General features: G+C 40.7%; 1 protein-coding gene across 1 annotated transcript in view; it reads right to left on the bottom strand.

Annotated features, from left to right (window-relative positions):
* The window catches only part of aldh1a3 (aldehyde dehydrogenase 1 family, member A3), a 50089-nt gene that overhangs the window by 14470 nt on the left and 9187 nt on the right, over positions 1-26432 (bottom strand). The window contains exons 4-8 of the mRNA XM_060940473.1: positions 22595-22724; positions 17348-17409; positions 13606-13734; positions 10563-10676; positions 9820-9922 (exon numbers count right to left, since the gene is read on the bottom strand). Coding sequence (XP_060796456.1) covers positions 9820-9922; positions 10563-10676; positions 13606-13734; positions 17348-17409; positions 22595-22724 — 538 coding nt within the window. The remainder of the gene's footprint in view (positions 1-9819; positions 9923-10562; positions 10677-13605; positions 13735-17347; positions 17410-22594; positions 22725-26432) is intronic.

Genomic DNA, 26432 nt, shown 5'->3' on the forward strand with positions numbered 1-26432 from the left:
GGAGCCTATCCCAGCTGACTACGGGCGAAAGGCGGGGTACACCCTGGACAAGTCGCCAGGTCATCACAGGGCTGACACATAGACACAGACAACCATTCACACTCACATTCACACTCACGGTCAATTTAGAGTCACCAGTTAACCTAACCTGCATGTCTTTGGACTGTGGGGGAAACCGGAGCACCCGGAGGAAACCCATGCGGACACGGGGAGGACATGCAAACTCTGCACAGAAAGGCCCTCACCAGCCACGGGGCTCGAACCCGGACCTTCTTGCTGTGAGGCGACAGCGCTAACCACTACACCACCGTGCCACCCCCGTCTACTTTTAAGCATTCATAATATTTGTTTTCCTCTGATCAGATCTGTTAATTTTAAATTGATACTTACCGTAGAAGAGTATGGAACAAATGGCAAATTATTATTCATCAGTTTAAAAAAAATCCTAATGCTAAACTCCACACTTATGAACATCTGGCATGATATTTATCTGAATTTTATAAAGTATACAATACACATTGTAAGAATCACAGCCATATTGGCGGACCTACATTGGCTCCCTGTGAAGTTTAGAATCCAGTACAAAGTAGCACTGACAGTTTTTAAAGCATTACATGGACGTGCTCCAACATATATAGTGGACATGTTAAGTCCATATGTCCCTTTACGGTCACTGAGATCTGCAGCTGATGGTCCCACGTGCACGGCTTTCCATGAAAGGGGACAGGGCCTTTAGTGTCTATGCCCCACGTCTCTGGAATAGTCTACCACAGGAACTGAGATCTGCATCTGAGGTGTCAGTGTTTAAAACCTCTCTCAAAACACACCTGTTTAGACTTGCCTTCAATGACCTTTGAAATTGTGGGATTCTGGGATGGAGACCCTATTACTGTATGTATTGTTGTATTGCTGTGCTGTTGTTTCTTTCCTGTCTTGTTTGCTCTGTCTCATCTGTCAGTACTGGTACCTGTATATTTCTGTATATTTTGTATTTAATTCTTTTAATTTATTTTATTCTATTTTATTTTTCTTACTATTTTACTGTGAAGCACTTTGGTTTTAAATGTCTCATCTCATCTCATCTCATCTCATCTCATCTCATCTCATCTCATCTCATTATCTCTAGCCGCTTTATCCTTCTACAGGGTCGCAGGCAAGCTGGAGCCTATCCCAGCTGACTACGGGCGAAAGGCGGGGTACACCCTGGACAAGTCGCCAGGTCATCACAGGGCGGTTTTAAATGTGCTATACAAATAAATTACTTACTTACTTACTTACATGTTACAGTTGCTGCCATATGTCCTCACCTGAGGACATGATGGCCCCAGTAGCTTTACAGCTGAGTTACTGCTACTGACTAAAAAGGTTTTGGTGAATTCAGAAATGCAGAATCATACTTTTGTTCCTTTATCTAACTTATTACTGTGCAAAAGTCTTAGGCACATATAAAGAAATGCTGTAAACCAAAAAAGAATGAAATGAAATGTTTCAACATTAAAAAAATGCTATAAACAGCAGTAAGCCATGATAAATGAAACAAAGTCAGTATTTGGTGTGAGACGACCCTCTGTTTAAAAAAAAAAAATAGTAGTCTCAGGTACAGTGAGTGCAGTTTTATAAGGAAATGAGCTGTAGGTTTTACTGAGCATCTTACAGAACCAGCCACAGTTCTTCTGGACACTTTGACTGTCACACTTACGTCTTCATTTTGCACCAAAACCCAGCAGCCTTCATTATGCTTTCTTTTTCATCCAAAAAGTGCTCTCTTTTGCAATATGCTGCTCAGATACAAACGTTTTTCCCCCTGTAACATTTAATTTTGCGCTGGAAAACAAGCGTTTCGCACTCTAAAATGTTTTTGTATTGACTCAATAATGTAGAAGTCATAAAATAGGAATCTATACCAAAGTTTGTCTGAAAAAAACCCCCAAAAAAACAGGGTGCCTAAGCCTTCTGCACAACACTATATATCCATCATCCATCCATCCATCATCTGTAGCCGCTTATCCTGTTCTACAGGGTCGCAGGCAAGCTGGAGCCTATCCCAGCTGACTACGGGCGAAAGGCGGGGTACACCCTGGACAAGTCGCCAGGTCATCACAGGGCTGACACATAGACACAGACAACCATTCACACACACATTCGTGACGCCCCTATTTACAAATCATTGTTTCATTTTTTATTTCAGTACAACCACAGCCACAACCCAACGTTTTCTGATTCACAGTTGTACACAGTGAAGCTATGGACAGCCAAAAAATCTGCTGTGTCTCATCTCTGTGGTTATGTCACGTCACTGCCAGCTTCACTCCAAAACACTCGTCAAACTCCATTTCCCAAGATCTTCAGGCAACTATCAAAAACAGACCATGTCACCTGATTCATCACATGACCTATAATCCCAATCACAATCCCCTCATTGATAATCAAGCACCCTTATTCCCAATCAACACACTCCATTTAAATAAACTGGACAATCCTCAGTGGGCGGCACGGTGGTGTTGTGGTTAGCACTGTCGCCTCACACTAAGAAGGTCCTGGGTTCGAGCCCAGCAGCCAGTGAGGGTCTTTCTGTGTGGAGTTTGCATGTTGTCTGTGTGGGTTTCCTCCGGGTGCTCCGGTTTCCCCCACAGTCCAAAGACATGCAGGTTAGGCTAATTGGTGGCTCTAAATTGACCGTAGGTGTGAATGTGAGCGTGAATGGTTGTCTGTGTCTATATGTCAGCCCTGCGATGACCTGGCGACTTGTCCAGGGTGTACCCCACCTCTTGCCCACAGTTAGCTGGGATAGGCTCCAGCTTGCCTACGACCCTGTAGGACAGGACAAGCGGCTACAGATAATGGATGGATGGATAAACATTCCTCAGTGTGTTGCGAATTATTACTCCTGCTTTCAGATTTTGAGCCTTAATATAAGTTGCAATTCTGCTTCCTTGTCTAGTGTATTCAAATTGCTAATCGCCTGACCCAATGCCTGTTTTAGCTTATCAATTGTTTTGCCCTTTTGTATTACCTGACTTTTTAATAAAACCTGCATTTGCATCCAAACCTTATATGATCTCCTGACAGAAGACTTCACAGATTCACTGATGCACCAGAAATTGGCAAGTGATGGAAGCCAAGGAAGCAAGAGAATAGCTTCTTATCCCAAAATAAGGGAACAGAACCACCACAGAATATGCATTATTTAGTAGGTTGACATCTCTTCACAGGCTACTGAAAAGATCACCAGGCCAGTGGTCTCACTGAGTTGGCTTCTTGTGATAGTGACTTGACAGGGATAATCAAAAAGGGGGGCATGATGGTGTAGTGGTTAGCATTGTCACCTCACAGCAAGAAGGTTCTGGGTTCAAGGCCGACGGGGGCCTTTCTGTGTGGAGTTTCTACGTTCTCCCCATGTCTGTGTGGGTTTCCTCTGAGTGCTCTGGTTTCCCCCACAGTTTAAAGACGTGGTTAGGTTAACATGGGGTGGCCTTGAGCAAGGTATCTAACCCCCAACTGCTCCCTGAGTGCTGTAGCATAGCTGCTCATTGCTCAGGTGTGATAAATAAAGTTATTTTTCTATTTATTTGGACAAACTGTTAAATGACAGGAAATAAGGTGCTTCACTGCCCAACCTGCCTTACCATGATGAGAACCTTGCACCCCCACTGAAAGCACAAGAACCAAAGAAAGAGGACTGAGACGACTGTATTTCTACTGTAGAGAAGAAACTCATCTTGCTTTTGGTCACACTAAGTTCCAAACTTTTCCCAGACTCTCATAGCTATCTTCAATCTTGCATCAAACGCTCCTCAATTATTTTCGCATTCATCACTATCAAAAGCCCAGAGCTCAACCAAGCATCCAAAATTCCCTCCTGCTATTCAAAGGTCTTCAGTAAAGTCAAGGCATGTGCACTTCCTCTACACCATTCATATTCCTGTGCCAGAGACCTGCTTTCTTCAGCAGGTGTCTAAACTCCTCATTCATCCCAAATTTATTATATGTCAGCTGCTGAGAATAAAGCTATGGAAACAGGGATACATACACACAACCATCTACCTCACGAATATCTGCTGGTTTCCTGTGACAGAGTTCCTGTTTTTGAATTGTTTGCGTTGAGTCTTTTTTGGTATCAATGTTTAAACTCCAACCTTTTTCTGTTTTTCATCAATAATTTTCCACTTTCGTTTTCTTTCTGTTGCGTTTTTCACTTTCCCTTCTGCCGTATTTTCATTTCTTCTGCTGCCTTTTTTCCTGTTCAAAGACAAAAAGTGGAGGCTATCCACGTCAGACCTGCTTTAATATCAACAAATCTTCATCTTAGGTATGTAAATAATTTATCTTGGCAAACATTCAGCTTGTTCAGTGTTAAGTGCAGGATGTTTAGTCATTCTTCCTTCGTCATTAGTAATTGCTTTATTTGTGATAAGTGTATATTAGTTAGCTCTCTGGTGGAGAGAATTTCAGCTTTAGAGGTTTATATCCAGACTCTAGAGAAGGTTAGTGAGAGTGAAAACAGTGTAGTTTCTATACATAGCCTTCCAAGCAGTGTTCGGGAATCAGACACAGTCTCAGCATTTAAGTCTAGGCTGAAAACATATCTGTTTAGTCAAGCCTTTTGTTAATGGTGTTTATGAGGTAAAGGTGTAGATCTGGAGGGTTCTCAGACATAGAGTGTTTTGGTAAACTGGGATGTATGGATGCTGTCAGTCCCCACTCGCTTGCTCACTCGAGTTTGTTGACGGTGTAGTGGCTGCTGCTTTATGTCCCGGGGCTCCCTCATGCCTGTGTTACCTTCTGGCTCTCCCCCTTTTTAGTTATGTTGTCATATTTAGTTGCTGGAGTCCCTGCTTGTACTCAGTGCAATATGTATACTGTTCCTACTTATTCAGGTGACATTGGGCATACCTAACAACCTGTCCCCCCCCCCCCCCCCCCCCCCCCAAAATTTGTCCCTCTGAGTTACATGTCGGTCCTGGGATCTAAATGCTGACCTCTTCTGCTCCTCGGACCTGCCTGATCCATCCTGGTGCCCTGTGTGTGGTTGGAGTCTCATCGCATTGGTCTTGTGGAAGGCGGCCCCATGTGGACAGTTGGGGGTCGCGCCTGGAGGATGCTCTGGACTCTTGCAGTGGTGCTTTTGTGGCTGGGGACTACAGTTGACTTGCTGACTTTAGGACTGCAGTTGACTTGACTTTGGGACTACGGTTGTCGTGAACGGTTTTGCACTCAGGTTTCCGTTGGTGGGGGATTTATAGCATCAACGAAGCTGACTTTATGTTAGGACTGTTAATGTTATAGTCATGTTGTCTGTCGTTGCCCGAATGGGGATGGGTTCCCTTTTGAGTCTGGTTCCTCTCGAGGTTTCTTCCTCATGTCGTCTGAAGGAGTTTTTCCTTGCCACTGTCGCCACAGGCGTGCTCATTGGGGATAGATTAGGAATAAAATTAGCTCATATTTTAAGTCGTTCAAATTCTGTAAAGCTGCTTTGCGACAATGTTTATTGTTAAAAGCGCTATACAAATAAATTTGACTTGACTTGACTATAGGGGAATCCCTCCACTCCAGCATGAGAGCCCTTACAGCGGGGTGAATGGGTGATGGCGGCATAATCACAGAGCCAAAGTTAACATTAAGGCTTACCCACAGGAGCACCACTCCTCTTCACTTAGGTGTCTAACAGGTTTGCTCTCTTCAGTGAAGCACCTGCTGAGAAACCTGAAAGAGCTCTGGTTATTGGAAACTCTGTCTTATGGCATGTGAAGTTAGCTAGGCCTTTAGGGGCACCAGCAGCACCAGTAGTTAGGTGTTTACCAGGAGCCATGGCACCGGATATAGCAGGTAATGTTAGGGTCTTAGGCAAGTATAGGTTTTCAAAATTACTTATTCATATAGCAGCTAACGATATACATCTTTGTCAGTTTGAACTTTCTAAGAGTAACTTTGTAGAGTTGTTTAAATTAGCGAAGATGATGTCAGATGCTGTAATATGCTCTGGTCCCACCACATTGCAGTGTGGTGATGTAGCTTACAGTGGGTTATGGTCACTGAACTGCTGATTGTTACTTGGTAAACAATGTGGGCTTTATAGATAATTGGAGTAGTTTTGAGAGCAAGGCTGGCCTGTTAGGGTGGGATAGTATCCATCCTACTTGGGAAGGTGCTGCTCTCATTTCTTGCAGCATTGCTGATAGTCTCGGAGCAGGCCTAGTTCACTTGTGACAATCCAGAGTCAAGACCAGGGAGTAGACAAACAGGCTAAACCAACTGTCTGCTAGCTGCACAGAGTCATCACTCAGGTTCCAAGATATTGAGACTGTGTCTGTTTCCCGAGCTAAACAAAAAAGTAGAAATACTCAGAGAATTTGTTCTAGTAACCTAATTAACATAAAGTTAGATCATACTGAATATACAGCAACTGGCAGTGCCTTTGATCTAAAGGTAGGACTATTAAATATTAGATCTCTTACATCTAAAGTGCTACTTGTTAGTGAAACTATTAGTGGTCAGGAGTTTAATCTACTGTGTTTAACAGAGCAGTGGATTAAACCAAATGAGTATGTAGCATTTAATGAAGCTAGTCCTCCTGGATACAGTTATATACACCAGCCTCAGCCAACTGGCAGAGGAGGAGGGGTCACAGTTATTTATAATGATAATCTAAGCATCACACAAAAGCCTAATCTTAAATTCAATATGTTTGACGTTCTTTATACTCCATTCGATTGTGTAATCCAAGACCTGCTGGTGACACTATGAAGTCTTTCCAGATAGTTTGGTCAAGCATGGCAGACAGGAGATCTTCATTTTTCAGGCCAACATTTTCGTTGATCAGCTTCTTAAGGGTCAGCAATGGTTGACCATGTCTTCGTTTCCTATCTGGTTGCCATAGAAGGACTTTGGTGGCCATCTCATCATGGCGTATCACATGGCCAGCAAGGGCCAGACAGCAGTTACGAATGACCAATGAGATCTTTGGTAGGCCACCAAAGAGTTGTTTGTTGGTGATGTGGCTCTTCCAAGAAACATTCAGGGCAGCATGAAGGAGGCAATTTCATTTCGAACCTGGTTGTTTCTTTAGACCAAGCCTTAGTTGTTCACCCAAATGAGGATGGGTTCCCATTTGAGTCTGGTTCCTGTCAAGGTTTCTTCATCATGTTTCTCAGGAAGTTTTTCCTTGCTACCGTTTGCCTCAGGCATGCTCATTAGGTATAAGTTTCTTTGGGATAAACTTATTTGTTCATATTTTTAAAATCTTTATTTTTCTGTAAAGCTGCTTTGGCAACAATGTCTACTGTTAAAAGTGCTCTACAAATAAACTGACATGACTTCTTTGTGTATAAGATGAGGAAGGATGTTGTATATGTACTGATTCCAGTAGACTGAACCAAATCATAGCAAATGTCCTTGTACCCATTACCCTCAAGGACATCAGCCCCTGAGCAACTATGAAATATCAATATTTTACTAGTGCGATCTTTAAGCAGTACTAACAGAAAACCACTTTTAGTACCTCCTCTAGTAACTATGCATATTGTATAATAAATGCATATTGTATAATATCATAAGTACTAGTCAGTGTACCCTTTCATGAACAGTGTCATGTCATTGCATACATTGACGATATCTTGATCTAGTTCCCATCTTTTAAAACTCATGCTAATTCAGATAAACAAATCCATAATACTAAAAGAAGGTTGTTTCTCTATCTGTTCACCTATGCAAATCGACATGGCTGGACGCACGTACTCCATACTTTACACATGGATTGGTGACACCCTAGAGGGGCTCAAGACAACATTTTAGATTTTCCAAAACATGGGATTAGTGCTAATCCAACACACTGCTCATTTCCTGTAGGCTACATGCTCATGCTAACACACTGCACGCAGCCTTGGCGTGGAATCCCCTCCCTGACTCACCTGGCAGTTTCTATTGTACAGGACCTCGAAAAGTACCATTCAGAGGAAATCAGGTTCACAGGCAATAACTGCTAGTAAGGTAATAAATAAAGGCTAATTAAATTAAACTAATAGAACGCTTAGACACACTACTGATCAACTATGTTTTAAGGTAAATTCATTCATTCATTCATTCATTATCTGTAGCCGCTTTATCCTTCTACAGGGTTGCAGGCAAGCTGGAGCCTATCCCAGCTGACTACGGGCGAAAGGCGGGGTACACCCTGGACAAGTCACCAGGTCATCACAGGGCTGACACATAGACACAGACAACCATTCACACTCACACCTACGGTCAATTTAGAGTCACCAGTTAACCTAACCTGCATGTCTTTGGACTGTGGGGGAAACCGGAGCACCCGGAGGAAACCCATGCGGACACGGGGAGAACATGCAAACTCCGCACAGAAAGGCCCTCGCCGGCCCCGGGGCTCGAACCCAGGACCTTCTTGCTGTGAGGCGACAGCGCTAACCACTACACCACCGTGCCGCCCCTTGTTTTAAGGTAAATATTAGATTTAATAGATTTTTTTGGCAGTTCCTTGAAGCACCCTGCTATGAGTTGTTTGCATTAATTACCTCCGCCAAGGAGGTTATGTTTTCAGTAGCGTTGGTTTGTTTGTTTGTTTGTCTGTTAGCAACATTACGGAAAAAGTTATGAACGGATTGCTCTGAAATTTTTTCCAGAGGTGTGACTGGGCACAAGTAACAATCCATTAAATTTTGGCGGTGATCCGGATCACCGTCTGGATCCCGGAATTTTTTAAAGGATTCTTGGCGAAGGTCTGCGCTTTCCGAGTGCTTTTCTAGTTTCATTTAGATTTGTTCATTCTTTCATCAAGGCCGAAGCCAACCAACAGACTGTCACAGATTTAATCTTATAAGGCAGCTCCTAATTTCGAGATATTTTAGAAATGTTACTTGGAAAACAGCAGCACGGTGGTGTAGTGGTTAGCACTGTCGCCTCACAGCAAGAAGGTTCTGGGTTTGAACCCAGCAGCCGACGAGGGCCTTTCTGTGTGGAGTTTGCATGTTCTCCCTGTGTCTGTGTGGGTTTCCTCCCACAGTCCAAAGATATGCACGTTAGGTTAATTGGTGGCTCTAAATTGACCGTACGTGTGAATGGTTGTTTGTGTCTCTATGTGTGTGTCAGCCCTGCGATGAGCTGACGACTTGTGCAGGGTGTACCCTGCCTCTTGCCCATGGTCAGCTGGGATAAGCTCCAGCTTGCCCCACGACCCCGCACGGGATAAGCGGTTACAGACAAAAAAAACAAACTTGGAAAACGATACATAGAGCCTTCCTCTAATTATTTCTGTGATGTTGTAGATCATTATATGTGTACAAGGTCAAGGTGATTAAGATCTTTTTATTTTCATTTTTATATCAAGCATCATATTGAAATTATTTTAGCATGCTCTGCTAAAATTTCTCTGTAGTCGCTGGGCTCTATCCGTTCCACTCCTAAGTAATCGCACTGACTATGAGATTTACTGTAGTTTTACTGTATAACTCATATTATATATACATAATATGAAGCATATTATTCAGTATCTGATGTCAATGTTAACCTTGACGTCAGATACTGAATAATATGCTTTCAGATGAGTAACTGAATAATAAACTGAGACTGTATGCTGGTAACCATATTTGAATGTACCTGAGGAAGTCTGAATACATCACTGATTTGATTTTCCAGTCCTTCTTCAACTTGTCATTCATATTTATTTCCAGTTACTGAGGTTTGTTTTTGTTTTCATCAGACCCTTAAATGTGCCTCTTCCAGCCTGAGCCTTCAAATTTTTCTTGCATCTGCTCATTGCCTTTGTGTGAGCACAAGGCCATAAAAAAAAAAAAAACCCACATCACTCACAGTCTGAGTCAGCAAACACAATGCAGGGGTTCTTTCCTCCCAGTTCCAGCGTCACTCTTTTCAGGTTGCTCTTCGCCGCTGCCTCTTTGATCAGCTGACCTACCTGAGCACAAAGAGAGCAGACAATCGAGAGCGCTTTAAGTCAATGTTAACCTTGACGTCAGGATATGCTTGTTTGATTTTGTAGATGCGCAAAAGAGCCTGGAGGGAAGACTGGAATGAAGTCAAAAGCTTGTAATTCAAATTCAGGTCCTATATGGCATGAATGTATCAAGTTTATGCAAACTAATATGGGATATAGATACCTATATGGAAATATATGAAGATGACCAAAAAATGTTTGGTTTTTTTTTTTGGTAATGCCTTTTAAATGTATTATGAAATGGCTTTGATATGCTGACCTATATATCATTCATAAAGGTCAAATTAATTTAATATTACACTGTCTTTTCTAAAAATCCTTAAAATTTGTAGTTTTTACCAAATCAGTCGGTCAGCACTGAAAAATATCTATAACACTGATCATCCTGGAATCATTCTTTAGGTATCCTTGGCCCCAAAGTGTTTTTCAAGAGCCCATAAAGGCACTATGTAGATGCTTCTAGGACAGGGGTTCGAAGGATTCCAAGCAGAGCTCGTTTAGGAAACAAAGAATGGTTGATGAATGCTTTTTTAACTGTAATAATTAGATTTTTGAAATACCACTTCCATTCCTTTTCCTTCTGTAAATGAAGACCTTATACCTCTGTGGAGCCGGTGAAGGCCACTTTGTCGATGCCCATGTGACTGGCAATAGCTGCTCCTGCTGTTGGGCCAAAACCTGGCACAATGTTCACCACTCCAGGAGGAAAGCCAGCCTGCGAACAAAAAAACGAGCACACACTCCAAGGGTTTAGCTAAAAGTCATTAGGAACGCTAAAAGACGTAATCGCTTAAGCCCGGGGCTTTTCTATAAAGGCCAAGAATAAACTGATTAATGGGCTACAAGTGATGGTATAAAAGGTCAAAACAAATGACACATGACAAGTCATGGCCTGCCAGTTTGAAAAACAAGAGACACAAAGAAGCATTTCTCTTTGAAGCCTCTAAAGCACACTCATTCATGCAATTCAAATTCATGACGAGAAATAAAAGGACCCCCCCCCCCCCCCATAGGATTAAACAGAATGTTTAGAGGTTGGCGAGTCCTGATGTTATAGTTACCATCACTGTTTACAGTTGATAAGGATGTAGATTTGAAATAATAAAATAAGTAATATAATAAAAAACTTATGGACAATAAAATAGCCTCGATGTGCAGTTTATTAGTAATTCTTAATTCTAACTTACAAACACACCAACCTAAATTCAACTGATTATTAATGTTTAGTGTTGCTTTTAGGAATCTAGTTTTAGATGAGATCTCTTTAGAATTCAATTCAATTCAATTTTATTTGTATACCATTTTTAACAATGGACATTGTCACAAAGCAACTTTGTATAGACCAGGGCTTTTCAAAGTGTGGGGCGCGCCCCCCTTGGGGGGCGCCAGAGTTCTTCAGGGGGGGCGCAACGTGAGAGACAAAATGGATCGATTTTTAGTACCTAAAGCTACAGGGAGTGAGGAGACGGCCAAGCAAAAAAACAGAGCCTTCAGGATGTTGCGATTTGCAACTTCAGCGCAAATTCAACCAATCCCCATGAATTCAGGGCGGTGTTGCAATTATATCCAATCACCGCAACTTTCCCGCAAATTTGACCAATCGTTGGTGTCGTCTTGAGGTGACATCAACAAACTACCTTCCGCCTTACTTCCGGATGTCTATGTTCAAGAGAAGCAGCATGCGCACAGTGTTGCCAGATTGGGCGGTTTCAAGTGCATTTTGGCGGGTTTTTAATATATTTTGGACTGGAAAACGTCAGCAGTATCTGGCAACATTGCATGATGTGTGAGTCAGTGTTTATGTAGGCTTAAATTCTGTTACTGAAAGTGTGTTATGTTTACAGTGAAGGACTGTGTGCACTTTATTTTTTTTTTACTTAATACAAGAAATTAATGGATGCCAACTTTTTTGCCAAAATGGTATTTTATTTTCCATTGTTTAGGCAGCTTCAGCATCATACTGTGAGATTCTGTCAAATTGTTTTTTTTTCTTCTATGAAGCCTGAGCCATTTATTTTATTAGTTTATAATTATTGTTTAATTTAGTCTTCAGGAGAGACTGCCTGCACAGGGTACTAGTATTAATAGTTTTTTTTCTTACATGAAAGCTGAGGCATTTATATTATATTTTAAGGTAACTTCATGTTGTGCTGTGAGGTTCTCTGCACTTTAACTTTTGAACCAACAGGTGCATTTGAATAAGTAAAGCCTATTTTTCTGCATTTTTGTAGTCCTGGTAATCTTTTATATTGGTAAAGTTGTTTATAGGACCATTTCTCAGTGTCTTTGTTTTTTTAATCAATAGTCTTTCAGTAATAACTTAATATTTAACATATCACTCAATTTTAATCACAAAAAGAGAAAATTGCAACAATTTCTCGCAACTTTCACTTCCTCCCGCAATGTAATTGCAACAAAAACCTAAACACCGCAACTTTCATCACAATTTTTTTGGAAACCCCCGCAACATCAGACATTTTAGCCCGCAACAATCACAAAAAAGGCCCGCGGAATCCTGGGGGACTGGAAAAAGAAGGAAATATGACCACGATTATTTAAAGTTTGGATTTTCATGGACTGGATCTGAAGATGCTCCACTGCCACAGTGTGTTGTCTGCCAAGAGGTGCTAGCTAACGATGCTATGAGATGTTTAAAATGTGTAAAACAAGATGTTTTAAAAAGCACAGATGTTTAAAATGTGAAAAAGAAAAAAATAATGTGTACAACAACCATTTTTTTTTAAATACGAATGGAACATTAAGTATAGCAGCAACAAAAATTGTAAGGGGGGGCGCTGTTGTTTATTTGCTCTCCAAGGGGGGGCTGACTCTCCCACACTTTGAAAACCCCTGGTATAGACAAACATATATATTCCATATATAAATTTTACATTTATAAATTTATCCTGAATGAGCAAGCCAGAGGCCATGGTGGCAAGGAAAAACTCCCTGAGATGACATGAGGAAAAAAATCTTGAGAGGAACCAGACTCCAAAGGGAACCCACCCTCATTTGGATGACACTGGATAGTGCGATTGTAAATAATTTCCCTTTTATAACTGTGTACTATATATTCAAAAAGTGCAACTGTGTAACCAGGAATTTCTGAGCAACTTATAAACATAAGAATCAGAGTTATTTCTGAATTAATTATAGTCTTTTTTTCATGAAGTCTATTTTGCTGATGTCATCAACTGTTCAGTGATGGAGACAAGAGTGCAAAATTGTGCGTCGCAATTGCAGTGGTTTTTCAGGTGATAAAATTTCCAAATAGAAATAGGGCATCAGGATGGATGAGGCAGGTAAGGAGAACAGAAGGGGTCAGGATCACTGGTATTTCAGAAAAGAAAAACCCCTAACTATCTGAAGAACCCTTAATTAATGTGAGATCATTACTAATTAGTTAATGTTCATTATTTTTACATTTAAACATTAAAAGTTGTATTAATTTGTTGACATTACTTCTGATGTTTTAATGCGGTAATCCGTGGTTTATTAATGTTAACTATTGCTGTAATTACTGATAAGTGTTAAGAGAACAAAGTAAACATTTCATTTCATTTCCTTTATTTGCTCAAACATTATTCTAATCCATGAATTATTGGCAAAATAAAATAAATGATTCCAAATGATTTTGATCTAACCTCCTTGATGAGCGCACCGACATGGAGGGCTGTCAGTGGGGTCTCCTCGGCTGGCTTGATGACCACTGTGTTTCCACAGCACAAGGCTGGAGCGATCTTCCACACGAACATTAGTAGAGGAAAATTCCACTATAAAGATCCGACAATAAAAAAATAAAAATAAAAAGTTAGAGTTTGCATGTCATCAGTTGGTTTGAATCCAGTTTGTACATGAAACGACCAACTAGGTGAAGACTGTAGATCATTTACTCCTAATCCTGTGGAAAGGCACAGACAATGTGTAACCGATAGCCATAGCGTGACGTGTTTGATGTCTCAATGCAGATTAGCTCTCTAAATGTCTGTCACTGGAAAAAAGACATCGTTGAGAACGCAGGTAATTCTAGAAATCATGAAAACTGCCAGGCAGATTGTTCACACGGGGGTGAGGGGCACGGTGGGCAAAAGGGCTAGCTTGATCTCCATGACTCATACATTTACTCTCATGAATTTCTTGTTTATTGCTCACCATTTGAACCTCTTTAGCTCTCTTTAACTTGAGACAGAGTCAATGAAATTTGTTGGATTGTGTTTGATACAGAAAGTCCTGCTTTTTCTTCTTGGTGAGTCACACTCTTCATGTGCCAGTCGAGCACTCAGTAATCACTCGTACTGATTTATGATCCAATCTCTCGTGTCTCATGTTAATTTTCCTGTGCTTTTTTGGAAGAAGATACCGTCCATCTCTTTCAGAACATCAAATTTAAATAAGATGAGGATTTTCTTCCCCTTTCACCATCAAAGTTAGTAACATGATATACACAACAGATCAGGATCTGAGTCACTCAAGAAAAAAAAAATAGCTTTCATTACACCAACCACATTTGCTAATTATTATCCTAAGCAATAATGAATGTTGACATAGATGCACAGATTTCCTCACAAAAACATTCCAGACCCTGCTATGAGAAATGGTTGGGATTAAGTTTTGTAGAATTCAAGATTAAGATTGAATTACTAGTGAATGAGTGGCATCTTGTTTCATAGCCATAAAGAATGCCACATGATCAGTACGAATCGTATGTGTGTTATGTGTAAAACAAGAAACACAGTCACATAATGGGCTGCAACAATGGCTTTCTGAATAACACAGACGTGATGTAAGTGTACGTACGTAATATCTAATGTGTGTATTAATTCAATATGAACTATTTCTGATGGTGTGTGCGTACAGTGGCATTGTCTCCTATAGCCAACGCCTGGCTAGATTCAGTTACAGATCAGTTTAGGAAACGCCCAGACTCTCTCTCCCTCTCTCTCTCTCACACACACACACACACACTGCATACATAGGATTAAGGTTCTCTGAAATACTTGAAATAGCTTCTTTTGTGTAGTTTTGAAATAGAAGTAGATTTGAATGCTTTTGTAATAATTCCCTTGGAGTGCAATATTTAAATAAAATGACATTAATACTATTATTAATAACATTATCATTAAGGGTTATAGTAACGCTATATAAAGCCTACAGGAAAAATCCTAATGAATAACTAACTAGAGAAACTTAATTCTTCTAATATAATAATGAAAAATACATGTACTAAGCAGGAAGTAAGGAAGCATATACATTATATAAATATATACATAACCATGAATAGTATTAATAGAAGTGCCAACATAACATCATAAAATGCATATTATTAACACCCCATTTGGACTAAATGTAGGTTAATCGAGGTGGGACAATGGTGCAGCACATAGAGTCGCTGCCTCACAGCTCCAGGGTTGGCGATATTATCCTGAGCTTGAGTTACTGCCTGTGTGGTATTTTGCATGTTCTCCTCATGGGTTTCCTCTATGAATGTAGGTTAACCCAAACTATTTAAGTAACTTGGTACACTGTCAGAAATAGGGGTACAGTAGGAGTCCATTTCTGTCCCTCAAGGTACAGTCTACACTAATGTACCCCCTCAGGCTCATTATTGAACTTCAAGGTAACTATGTGCATTTTTTGACCTTTTTAGGGTCAAAAAGGTAAATATATGTTCCCAATCAGTATATAAATGATACAAATAAGTGCCTTAGAGGGTCCTGCCATTGTACTCTTAAAGGTACAGTAACATACTTTGTTTTCTGAGGGTGTATAATTCACAATTTGATCTTGGCACCATTACCATTTGCTTTGAGGCAACATGATCAAAATCAAGGCACTTTATTGGTATGAGATGTTGTAGGTGGTTGATCTGTTCAAGCATGTGGTAGTATATCCTAATAAGAGTACTTCCTGAATACAGGGTGTTTCAAAAATTTTGATATCATTTCACAATCTAATAACTTTGCCAGTTCTCGTTCAAACGGGTCAAAATTTTATGTTTAATGTTTTTTTGTTTTGATCTTTTAAGGTATAGGAATGGCATTAACTGGAAAAGAAAAGGAGTTTTGCATGTTAGAGTACGCTCGAACAAGACTGTGCAGCGTACGTACATTTATGAGAGAATTCTCTAAAAATGCACCAACTGTGATGCAGATTTGGACATGGCACAAAAAGTTCAAAGAGGAAGGCTGTGTGTGTAGGGCAAAAGGATCTGGACGACCACCAGCATCGGAAGAGACGGTCGAGCGGGTTCGCGAATATTGAAAATTTGTGAAATCATTCATGGAATCCACGTACCTTTGAATTTCTCATTCAAATTTTGAGAAATAAATGTTATACTGCTTAACATTAAGCCTGTTCAGTTTCATTTGCCTAGACTGTGTAGTTTCTGGGATATTTACAGCTCAACTAATATAACATTTTTTGAAACACCCTGTATATTATGAACTTGCTTCCTATCGCAGGTGACATTTTTTTTAACAATATCTACAGTACCAGTCAAAGGTTTGGACACACCTTCTAATTCAATGTTTTTTCTTTATTTTTATTAATATTAAAGTAATGATGGATGTCGTTTGTCTTTAATTAGTTGAGCGGTTCTTGACATAATATGCATTACTACAGTTATGGAATAGGACTATTACTATATTATTATTATTATTTATTATTTACTGTTTGATCTCAGACACATTAAAAAGGCAAGACATTGCACTAATTAGCATTTGACAAGGCACATCTGTTAATTGAAAAGCATTCCAAGTGATGACCTCATGAAGCTGGTTAAGATAATTTACCACATATAGCATTTTTTTGTTTACTACATAATTCCATATATGTTCCATGTGTTATTTCATAGTTTTGATGTCTTCAGTATTGTTCTGTAGAAAATAATCAAAATACAGCAAAACCTATGAATGAGTAGGGGTGTACAAACGTTTGCCAGGTACTGTATATTTCAGTTACATGTATAATATATTCTGTTTTTAGGTTTTGGTGCTGGAAAACAAAAATAATTTAATAAGTTGACAAGATATTAATTCCGAACTCATCCCCTTATTCATATATTCCATCTGACTGACATTTGGCTGTTACTGTATTCTCTGTGTTGTTTCCTGATGTGCTAAGGATTCCTTATTAGTGAAGTATTGTGGGCCTTATACTGTAGTTACACCAAACTGCATTACGCACATGATGACGTGAAGAGCATCTGGAGAAAATGTCATTACCGTGAGGATGACGTCACATGAATTTCTCACTACAACTTTTCAGTTTGCCTGAACACACCTACGCATCACTTCTAGTTTCCGTCCATCATGCACAGATACAATCATGCCTGTCGACATAACACACTGTGTAACAGTGAAAAAGATGAGAATCTCATTGACTTACTGGAATGATTGCTCCACACACACCAATCGGCTCGTGTTTGGTGAAGCACAAGAAATTATCATCTGGTGAGAAACAGAAATGAAGAGTGAGCAGACTGAGCATTTCTTTTGGACACAACTTCAAACAAGACCATACAAAGAGAACCATAGGTCTGGTCATGAACATATATAGTGTACATACTGTACGTCCTGCCTTTTTTTTTTTCAAAGGCACATCAAGGTGTATGAGAAGCTCAAGCTGGAATTCCCGCTCAAGTTCTGATGTACTACATTGTTTGTCACCTAACTTTCTGTTTTCTTCCCTTTCTCGCACTCTCAGGAGTCAGATATCCTGCCAGAGGTTAAATCTTCTCTTGTCTGGGGTTCTGCTTTAGTACATGTTTTGGAGAAGACCCTGAGTGAGTTAACACTTCCTCTTTCACACATGCTCAAAGTGAAAAAGTTTAACAGAGGATGTGTCATTACAGTATTCCATGACTTTGCATTTTTATCTATGACACTACTTTTTTACATTCATTTTGTACTGGGCAGCCAAAATGAATTGGTTATTCTGTAGAGTTGAAGCAGTCCATCCATCCATCCATCCATCCATCCATTATTTGTAGCCGCTTATCCTGTTTTACAGGGTCGTAGGCAAGCTGGAGCCTATCCCAGATGACTATGGGCGAGAGGTGGGGTACACTCTGGACAAGTCACCAGATCATCACAGGGCTGACAAAGAGACAAACAACCATTCACACTCACATTCACACCTACGGTCAATTTAGAGCCACCAATTAGCCTAACCTGCATGTCTTTGGACTGTGGGGGAAACCGGAGCACCCAGAGGAAACCCACATAGACACAGGGAGAACATGCAAACTCCACACAGAAAGGCTCTCGCCAGCCGCTGGGCTCAAACCCAGGACCTTCTTGCTGTGAGGCAACAGCGCTAACCACTACACCACCGTACCACCCATACATATATATGGGTGACACGGTGGTGTAGTAGCATATCATTCATTATTCTGTCCACCTTCACTGGATATGAGCAATTGTGCGCTCTGATTGACTACTCCACTAGTACAACCCAGATTCCAAAAAAGTTGGGACAAAGTACAAATTGTAAATAAAAACGGAATGCAATGATGTGGAAGTTTCAAAATTCCATATTTTATTCAGAATAGAACATAGATGAGATATCAAATGTTTAAACTGAGAAAATGTATCATTTAAAGAGAAAAATTAGGTGATTTTAAATTTCATGACAACAACACATCTCAAAAAAGTTGGGACAAGGCCATGTTTACCACTGTGAGACATCCCCTTTTCTCTTTACAACAGTCTGTAAACGTCTGGGGACTGAGGAGACAAGTTGCTCAAGTTTAGGGATAGGAATGTTAACCCATTCTTGTCTAATGTAGGATTCTAGTTGCTCAACTGTCTTAGCTCTTTTTTGTCGTATCTTCCGTTTTATGATGCGCCAAATGTTTTCTATGGGTGAAAGATCTGGACTGCAGGCTGGCCAGTTCAGTACCCGGACCCTTCTTCTACGCAGCCATGATGCTGTAATTGATGCAGTATGTGGTTTGGCATTGTCATGCTGGAAAATGCAAGGTCTTCCCTGAAAGAGACATCGTCTGGATGGGAGCATATGTTGCTTGAGAACCTGGATATACCTTTCAGCATTGATGGTGTCTTTCCAGATGCGTAAGCTGCCCATACCACACGCACTAATGCAACCCCATACCATCAGAGATGCAGGCTTCTGAACTGAGTGCTGATAACAACTTGGGTTGTCCTTCTCCTCTTTAGTCCGAATGACACGGCGTCCCTGATTTCCATAAAGAACTTCACATTTTGATTCGTCTGACCACAGAACAGTTTTCCACTTTGCCACAGTCCATTTTAAATGAGCCTTGGCCCAGAGAAGACGTCTGCGCTTCTGGATCATGTTTAGATACAGCTTCTTCTTTGAACTATAGAGTTTTAGCTGGCAACGGCGGATGGCACGGTGAATTGTGTTCACAGATAATGTTCTCTGGAAATATTCCTGAGCCCATTTTGTGATTTCCAATACAGAAGCATGCCTGTATTGGAAGCATGCCGTCTAAGGGCCCGAAGATCACAGGCACCCTTTTTTCCGGCCTTGACCCTTACGCACAGAGATTCTTCCAGATTCTCTGAATCTTTTGATGATATGCACTGTAGATGATGATATGTTCAAACTCTTTGCAATTTTACACTGTCGAACTCATCTCATCTCATTATCTTTAGCCGCTTTATCCTGTTCTACAGGGTCGCAGGCAAGCTGGAGCCTATCCCAGCTGACTACAGGCGAAAGGTGGGGTACACCCTGGACAAGTCGCCAGGTCATCACAGGGCTGACACATAGACACAGACAACCATTCACGCTCACATTCACACCTACGGTCAATTTAGAGTCACCAGTTAACCTAACCTGCATGTCTTTGGACTGTGGGGGAAACCGGAGCACCCGGAGGAAACCCACGCGGAGACGGGGAGAACATGGAAACTCCACACAGAAAGGCCCTCGCCAGCCACAGGGCTCGAACCCAGGACCTTCTTGCTGTGAGGCGACAGCGCTAACCACTACACCGCTGTGCCGCCCCACTGTCGAACTCCTTTCTGATATTGCTCCACTATTTGTCGGCGCAGAATTAGGGGGATTGGTGATCCTCTTCCCATCTTTACTTCTGAGAGCCGCTGCCACTCCAAGATGCTCTTTTTATACCCAGTCATGTTAATGACCTATTGCCAATTGACCTAATGAGTTGCAATTTGGTCCTCCAGCTGTTCCTTTTTTGTACCTTTAACTTTTCCAGCCTCTTATTGCCCCTGTCCCAACTTTTTTGAGATGTGTTGCTGTCATGAAATTTCAAATGAGCCAATATTTGGCATGAAATTTCAAAATGTCTCACTTTCGACATTTGATATGTTGTCTATGTTCTATTGTGAATACAATATCAGTTTTTGAGATTTGTAAATTATTGCATTCCGTTTTTATTTACAATTTGTACTTTGTCCCAACTTTTTTGGAATCGGGGTTGTATGATATCAGCTCATATACCGTGAGTAGAGAAAAACAAAATGGCGGAGCATATTGCTGAACCAACCGAGGAAAAAATACAAACTTTACTCAAAAACAAAACCCCCCAAAAATACAAAAAAGCAACAAAATATGGAATAAAAGTATTTGATGGTGAGAACGTATCTTTTTTATTTTTCAAAAATTATTATTATCATAACATTTTTCACAAATTGCTACTGCCATTTCGCCGGTTTGTCAACCGGAAATGATTTTGTCAGACGTTTTGTATAAAGTTTTTATTTATCGAATTTGCTAAAAATTAAAATAGAAATGCTCTGTTTCTCAAAATCTATTGAATGTGGATAGAATAAAACAATTATTCCACTCAATCTCATCGTACATGGTTTATAGCCAACTCGGTGTTATGAGCCTCGTCAGCTATCAGCTCATATACGACTCGATTTCGTGGAACAACTGTTAAATATAGCTCTAAAAGATCTAAATTGATATAAAATGAATTGAATTGATAATTAGCTAGTTAAGTACATAGATAGATAGATAGATAGATAGATAGATAGATAGATAGATAGATAGATAGATAGATAGATAGATAGATAGATAGCAAACAACCCCCCCAAAATACAAAAAAAGTAACAAATAAATGGAATGAAAGTATCTGATGGCACTTGCACTGAAGAAGAAAAAGAAATTGAATGTAAGACATTAAGTGTGTTAAATTTCACTACTTTTGTTTGCCAAATATAGTCACTAATACTGTAGATAATTCAATATATTATACAATATCGATTTTCCCATAAAAATGTGAAAATTGTACCAATTTCAGTAATTTAGGAATGTTATACCTGTTTTAAAAGTCATACCGATAAAGCTCTTTGAACTGATTTGACTTGAATAATTACCGAGCTAATTATATATTTATCTGCAAAGATAGCTACTGATAGCAGTAGTGACATTTTTCCCAGTCAAAATCTATGGAGGATGCAAACTTTTGCACTCAGCTGTCCATAAACCAGCATGATATGCAAACAAACAGACATTTAAAACATACCTACAATACAAGCTTGTTATTTAATACACTAAAAAACACATCAAGTCAATTCTATTTCTGCGAAATTCAAAAGACACAATATGAGCAAAAGCAGAACAAAGGATTAAGCAGCGCAGCATCATTATTGACATTTTACAATCTCAAAGGTCATCTATCAAAATTCTTCACTGTATAGATGCAAATAACAAACTGAAGATTAGCGTCAAGTAGCTTAACTGTCCACCCCCCCACTCCCTCCTGCTACGAAAGCCGTACTGTACACCCACACCACTGTCACTTAAGAAAGAGCATCACACACGCGCTCACACACACGTACATGACATTTCACCCCCGCGCGAGTATGAAGGAGCCACGCCTGTTAATCTGCCAAAGCCGCCCTCACCAAGACCTGACCTTCTCGTGTTTCTCCACGCTGCAATGTGTCGGCGGGATTACAGACTCGACGACTCCCTTCCCACAATGCTCATCTCGGCCTGGCATCAGCCAGAGGGCCCCTTTTCCTGCCGATAACCCACATTTGCTTATCAAAGGTTACATTTCCATAGCAGATGAGTGGTGGAAGGATTTTGAACAGGAAACCTGAAGCAAAGCTCACTTTTGTTTGGTTTTCAACGAAGACCAAAGTCAGAAATGTCATATTGTAATTGTTACATAGTTATTCGAATTAAAATTTGTTCCCTTTGTGTCTGCAGAGAAATTGTTCCAAACCCACTGGGTGATTGTTTTAGCCTGTCACTGGATTAACAGAGATCTCTGACCCCCTCGCTCTCTGGCTCATCTGCAGTCGCACCTCGCCGATTAGAATCAGAGCTTCTTCCTTTTGCTTTGTGCTCCGGGCCCTTTCGTCTCTGAGCGCTTTATTTGAATCTAATCAGGAGGAAAGCAGGCAGCTTGTTTTGTTTCTACTGAATCTCCTGGAGTGACAAGAACACTGGTGGAGATAAAGAATGAGAGAAGGGAGCGAGCGATCACCTAAAGCTAAAGAGAATCCATACACCACGTCTGGCTGGCGCGTCGGCTCATTTCACTGCAGTAAACACTGAGATGTTGAATGGGTTCTGCAGTTTCAACGTGATACACGAACAGCCGATATGGTGAGGCTTTTCAAAAGAGTTCATGTGACATTTTTTTTTTTTTGAAACACTCACCCACTGGCATGGTCTTGCCATGGATCTTATCAGCCCAGCCAGCGTAGTATCTCAGTGTTTTGATGCTTCCTTCCAGATCAATAAAGAATGACTGCAGAAAGGGTTTCCCAGTGTCCATAGTCTCCATGGTCTGTAAATGGAGAATTAATAAATCCAGTAAGTTCAAAATGGCCACTTGATCTAAGACCATTCCTTTATAAATCATATTATGATGTGAAATATTTCAGTCCGTTCAGTAAACTTAATGAGAAGCTTGTTTTATTGTGAAGTAAATGACAAAAAATACAAGCCATATTTAGGAACATTATATAAATTATGTTTGTGCTGGACAAGAAAACTCTTCATACTGTGAAATTCTGAATTTTTTATTATTGTTGTCTTTTACATGGATCTCAACCAAAAGTAAAGTTATAGAGGGCAGCTACAGTTATCGACACCTGAACGATCTTTTGGCCATTGCAAAAGTAGAAAAGACTTTCAATACGTAAATTGTGCATGAATAATTACTCAAACTACCACTGGAAAAAATGAGATGATTCCTGATTACTTAGCGTATCAGATCACATGACACCGTTCCACAAGTATCGACACTTTTGTCCACAGTTATCGACATCAGATGATTATTTATTTAAAAAAAAAATCGGAATGTGGTATTAAGTTAACAAAACATAGTTTTTATTTAAAATTTCTTTTACACAGACTTATATTTAGTACAAAATATCTCATCTCATCTCATTATCTCTAGCCGCTTTATCCTTCTACAGGGTCGCAGGCAAGCTGGAGCCTATCCCAGCTGACTACGGGCGAAAGGCGGGGTACACCCTGGACAAGTCGCCAGGTCATCACAGGGCTGACACATAGACACAGACAACCATTCACACTCACATTCACACCTACGGTCAATTTAGAGTCACCAGTTAACCTAACCTGCATGTCTTTGGACTGTGGGGGAAACCGGAGCACCTGGAGGAAACCCACGCGGACACGGGGAGAACATGCAAACTCCACACAGAAAGGCCCTCGCCGGCCCCGGGGCTCGAACCCAGGACCTTCTTGCTGTGAGGCGACAGCGCTAACCACTACACCCCCGTGCCGCCCAGTACAAAATATATTTAATATAAATATATAGATGTCGGTGCTTATGTAAATGAGGAAGTAATTCTAATGTTTGTGAACAAATGAACTGATAATGTTTAACCTGTGTCAGAAAATCTTTTTGTTCCACTTTCTACCCACTTCAAGTATTTGCGTAGATCACATTTTGTTCAGCATTTGTTGTTGTTTGTATTAATTTCTAGTTGTGTCGTTTACCAATAAATGTCAACAGGCAATTGACCTTGTAACCACATGAAAATCCAGGTCAAAGGTCGCATGTCATTCCTTGAAGCAAAATATAAAATGTCTACTGATATTGTAATCTGTGGTAGATATTTACAACAGACTGCAAAAACAATATATATTTTCTGAATGGAATAGAAAAATCTGAATATTTCAAGCATGTAATTTTTTATATGCTAGGAATTTAATTCTGCTCTAATTCTATTTATTGCAATCGGATTCCAAATACTCGATAAACATTCTGTTATGAATCAGAAAAAAATTATTATAAATCACAGCACTTTTTTTTTAAAAGTACTTCATCTGCGGCGGCACGGTGGTGTAGTGGTTAGCACTGTCGCCTCACAGCAAGAAGGTCCGGGTTCAAGCCCCGTGGCCGGCGAGGGCCTTTCTGTGCAGAGTTTGCATGTTCTCCCCGTGTCCGCGTGGGTTTCCTCCGGGTGCTCCGGTTTCCCCCACAGTCCAAAGACATGCAGGTTAGGTTAACTGGTGACTCTAAATTGACCGTAGGTGTGAATGTGAGTGTGAATGGTTGTCTGTGTTTATGTGTCAGCCCTGTGATGACCTGGCGACTTGTCCAGGGTGTACCCCGCCTTTCGCCCGTAGTCAGCTGGGGCTGGGATAGGCTCCAGCTTGCCTGTGACCCTATAGAACAGGATAAAGCGGCTACAGGTAATGAGATGAGATGAGACTTCATCTGCTTCAACAATGTTACACAAAGATCGATCCATAACAGGTGTAAATGTCACTTAATTCCACAGGGTGTCGATAATGGTGGACACCAGTGAAAGTCATCACTATTATCGACACCTCACGTGACTTCTCAAACACGTGTTTAGATACAAAATGGCGACTGTCAAATGAAAGACTAATGCCGTTTTTCCACTACAAACGCGGCTGAGTCGGGCTGAGCCGTGCCGTGCTGAGTCGAGCTGAGCGGGGCTGTTGGAGTTGCATTTCGACTACAACCGCGCTGAACCGTGCTGGCTGGAAGTGGGTGGACACATTGGGTGGAGTTAGCGAAAGTGGGTGGACGTCACGTGATGTCGTTAAGCAGCGCAAACAGTGACATCAGTGAGCTTTTAAGCGGTAGTCTCACGACCCGAATAGTAAACAATAAACATGGAATCGTTAGTGTTGCTGGTCTTGGTGCTGTGGCTTGTTGTCACCGACAACGCGGACAGATACCGGCAAGAGCGTATAGATGAGGCGAGGCGCATAAGGCTTCATAATTCTCGTAATTCGTAATTCTTCTTCTTCCGGGTTTACAGTGTTTACAGATCCCAGCGTGCTCGCGGGGCGTGTGTGGGCATGTGAGGACACTCCTCCTCACCAATCAGTGCACAGGGGAGTGTCTCCTCACGCCCCTAGCCCCACTCGGCTCAGTTTGGCTCGCTTCAGCCCCACTCCAAAACCGTGCGAGTTTTAGGGGCTAAGCAGGGCTGAAGCGAGCTGAGTCGTGCTGTTCTTTGGTAGTCGAAACGCGAGCCGTGTCGGGCTGAAGTGAGCTGAAGTGAGCTGAAAAAGGGTAGTGGAAAAGGGCCATAAGAAATAAAGTAGGTTTTGACAAAGAGATCATGAAATATTGGTGAATTTGATCAGTAAAAACATGTCCATGATCTTTCCACCATGCTTACCTGCAATAATAACGTCCGGGTTTTCCTCACATTGCTGATCATGATAAAAAAAATTTCATCTCAGGTAACGAGCTGCGTCATCAGACAAGATCAAAGGGTGTGTGTGTGTGTGGGGGGGGTCTTCCGGTTGATTAATTAACCAATAAAAACTGTTGTAACTGAAAGTCACCTTCGTAAAATTGTTTTTTATTGGGAAATCTGAAAAGGTGTCGATAAGTATGGACTGCCGATAATTGTAGCCGCTGCTCTAACATTTTAAATGGGGTTATCTGGATAAGATCAAAGTTGAAAAGAGAGAAAATTGCATTTAGTGTGGATTCTGACTGAGGCGCAAGGAGCACTGCGGATATTTTTACAGTCAGAATCTGATTCTAAACTGTTTTGAATAAACTTGTGTCCATTTTGCGACAGCACATAGATCTCCAAAGCATGAAATTCACTATTTAGCACTATGAAAGTAAATAAAAACATTTCAGTGTCACTTGGTGAAATGTACAGTTTCTGGAAACTGTGGTGTCAAAATATGTTAACAGCAGAAAAAAGGAACCCCAACAACCTTTTTTTGGTCTGCTTTTTTGTAGCAAACCTCAGTTTCACTTTTTGTTTGCTAGAATTCAGCTACGGTGATGATAGGTGTTCCCAGAACACCACATACAGTACACACAATAATATCAATTACTCAGAAAAACTATGAGAATATTTTTAACTGGCTGGTTCTGCACTTGTATTCCTCTTGGCCCAGTTGTTCATCACTAAATTTCACCCCTGTAAAAATCAGATCATCTCATTTTTTTCAAATGAATTTGCAATGGATATTTGGAAATAATGTTTTTGTGGTGTCATTATCTCGACTCATATAAACT

The sequence above is a fragment of the Neoarius graeffei genome, chromosome 15, assembly GCF_027579695.1.
Source record: "Neoarius graeffei isolate fNeoGra1 chromosome 15, fNeoGra1.pri, whole genome shotgun sequence".
Classification (NCBI taxonomy): domain Eukaryota; kingdom Metazoa; phylum Chordata; class Actinopteri; order Siluriformes; family Ariidae; genus Neoarius; species Neoarius graeffei.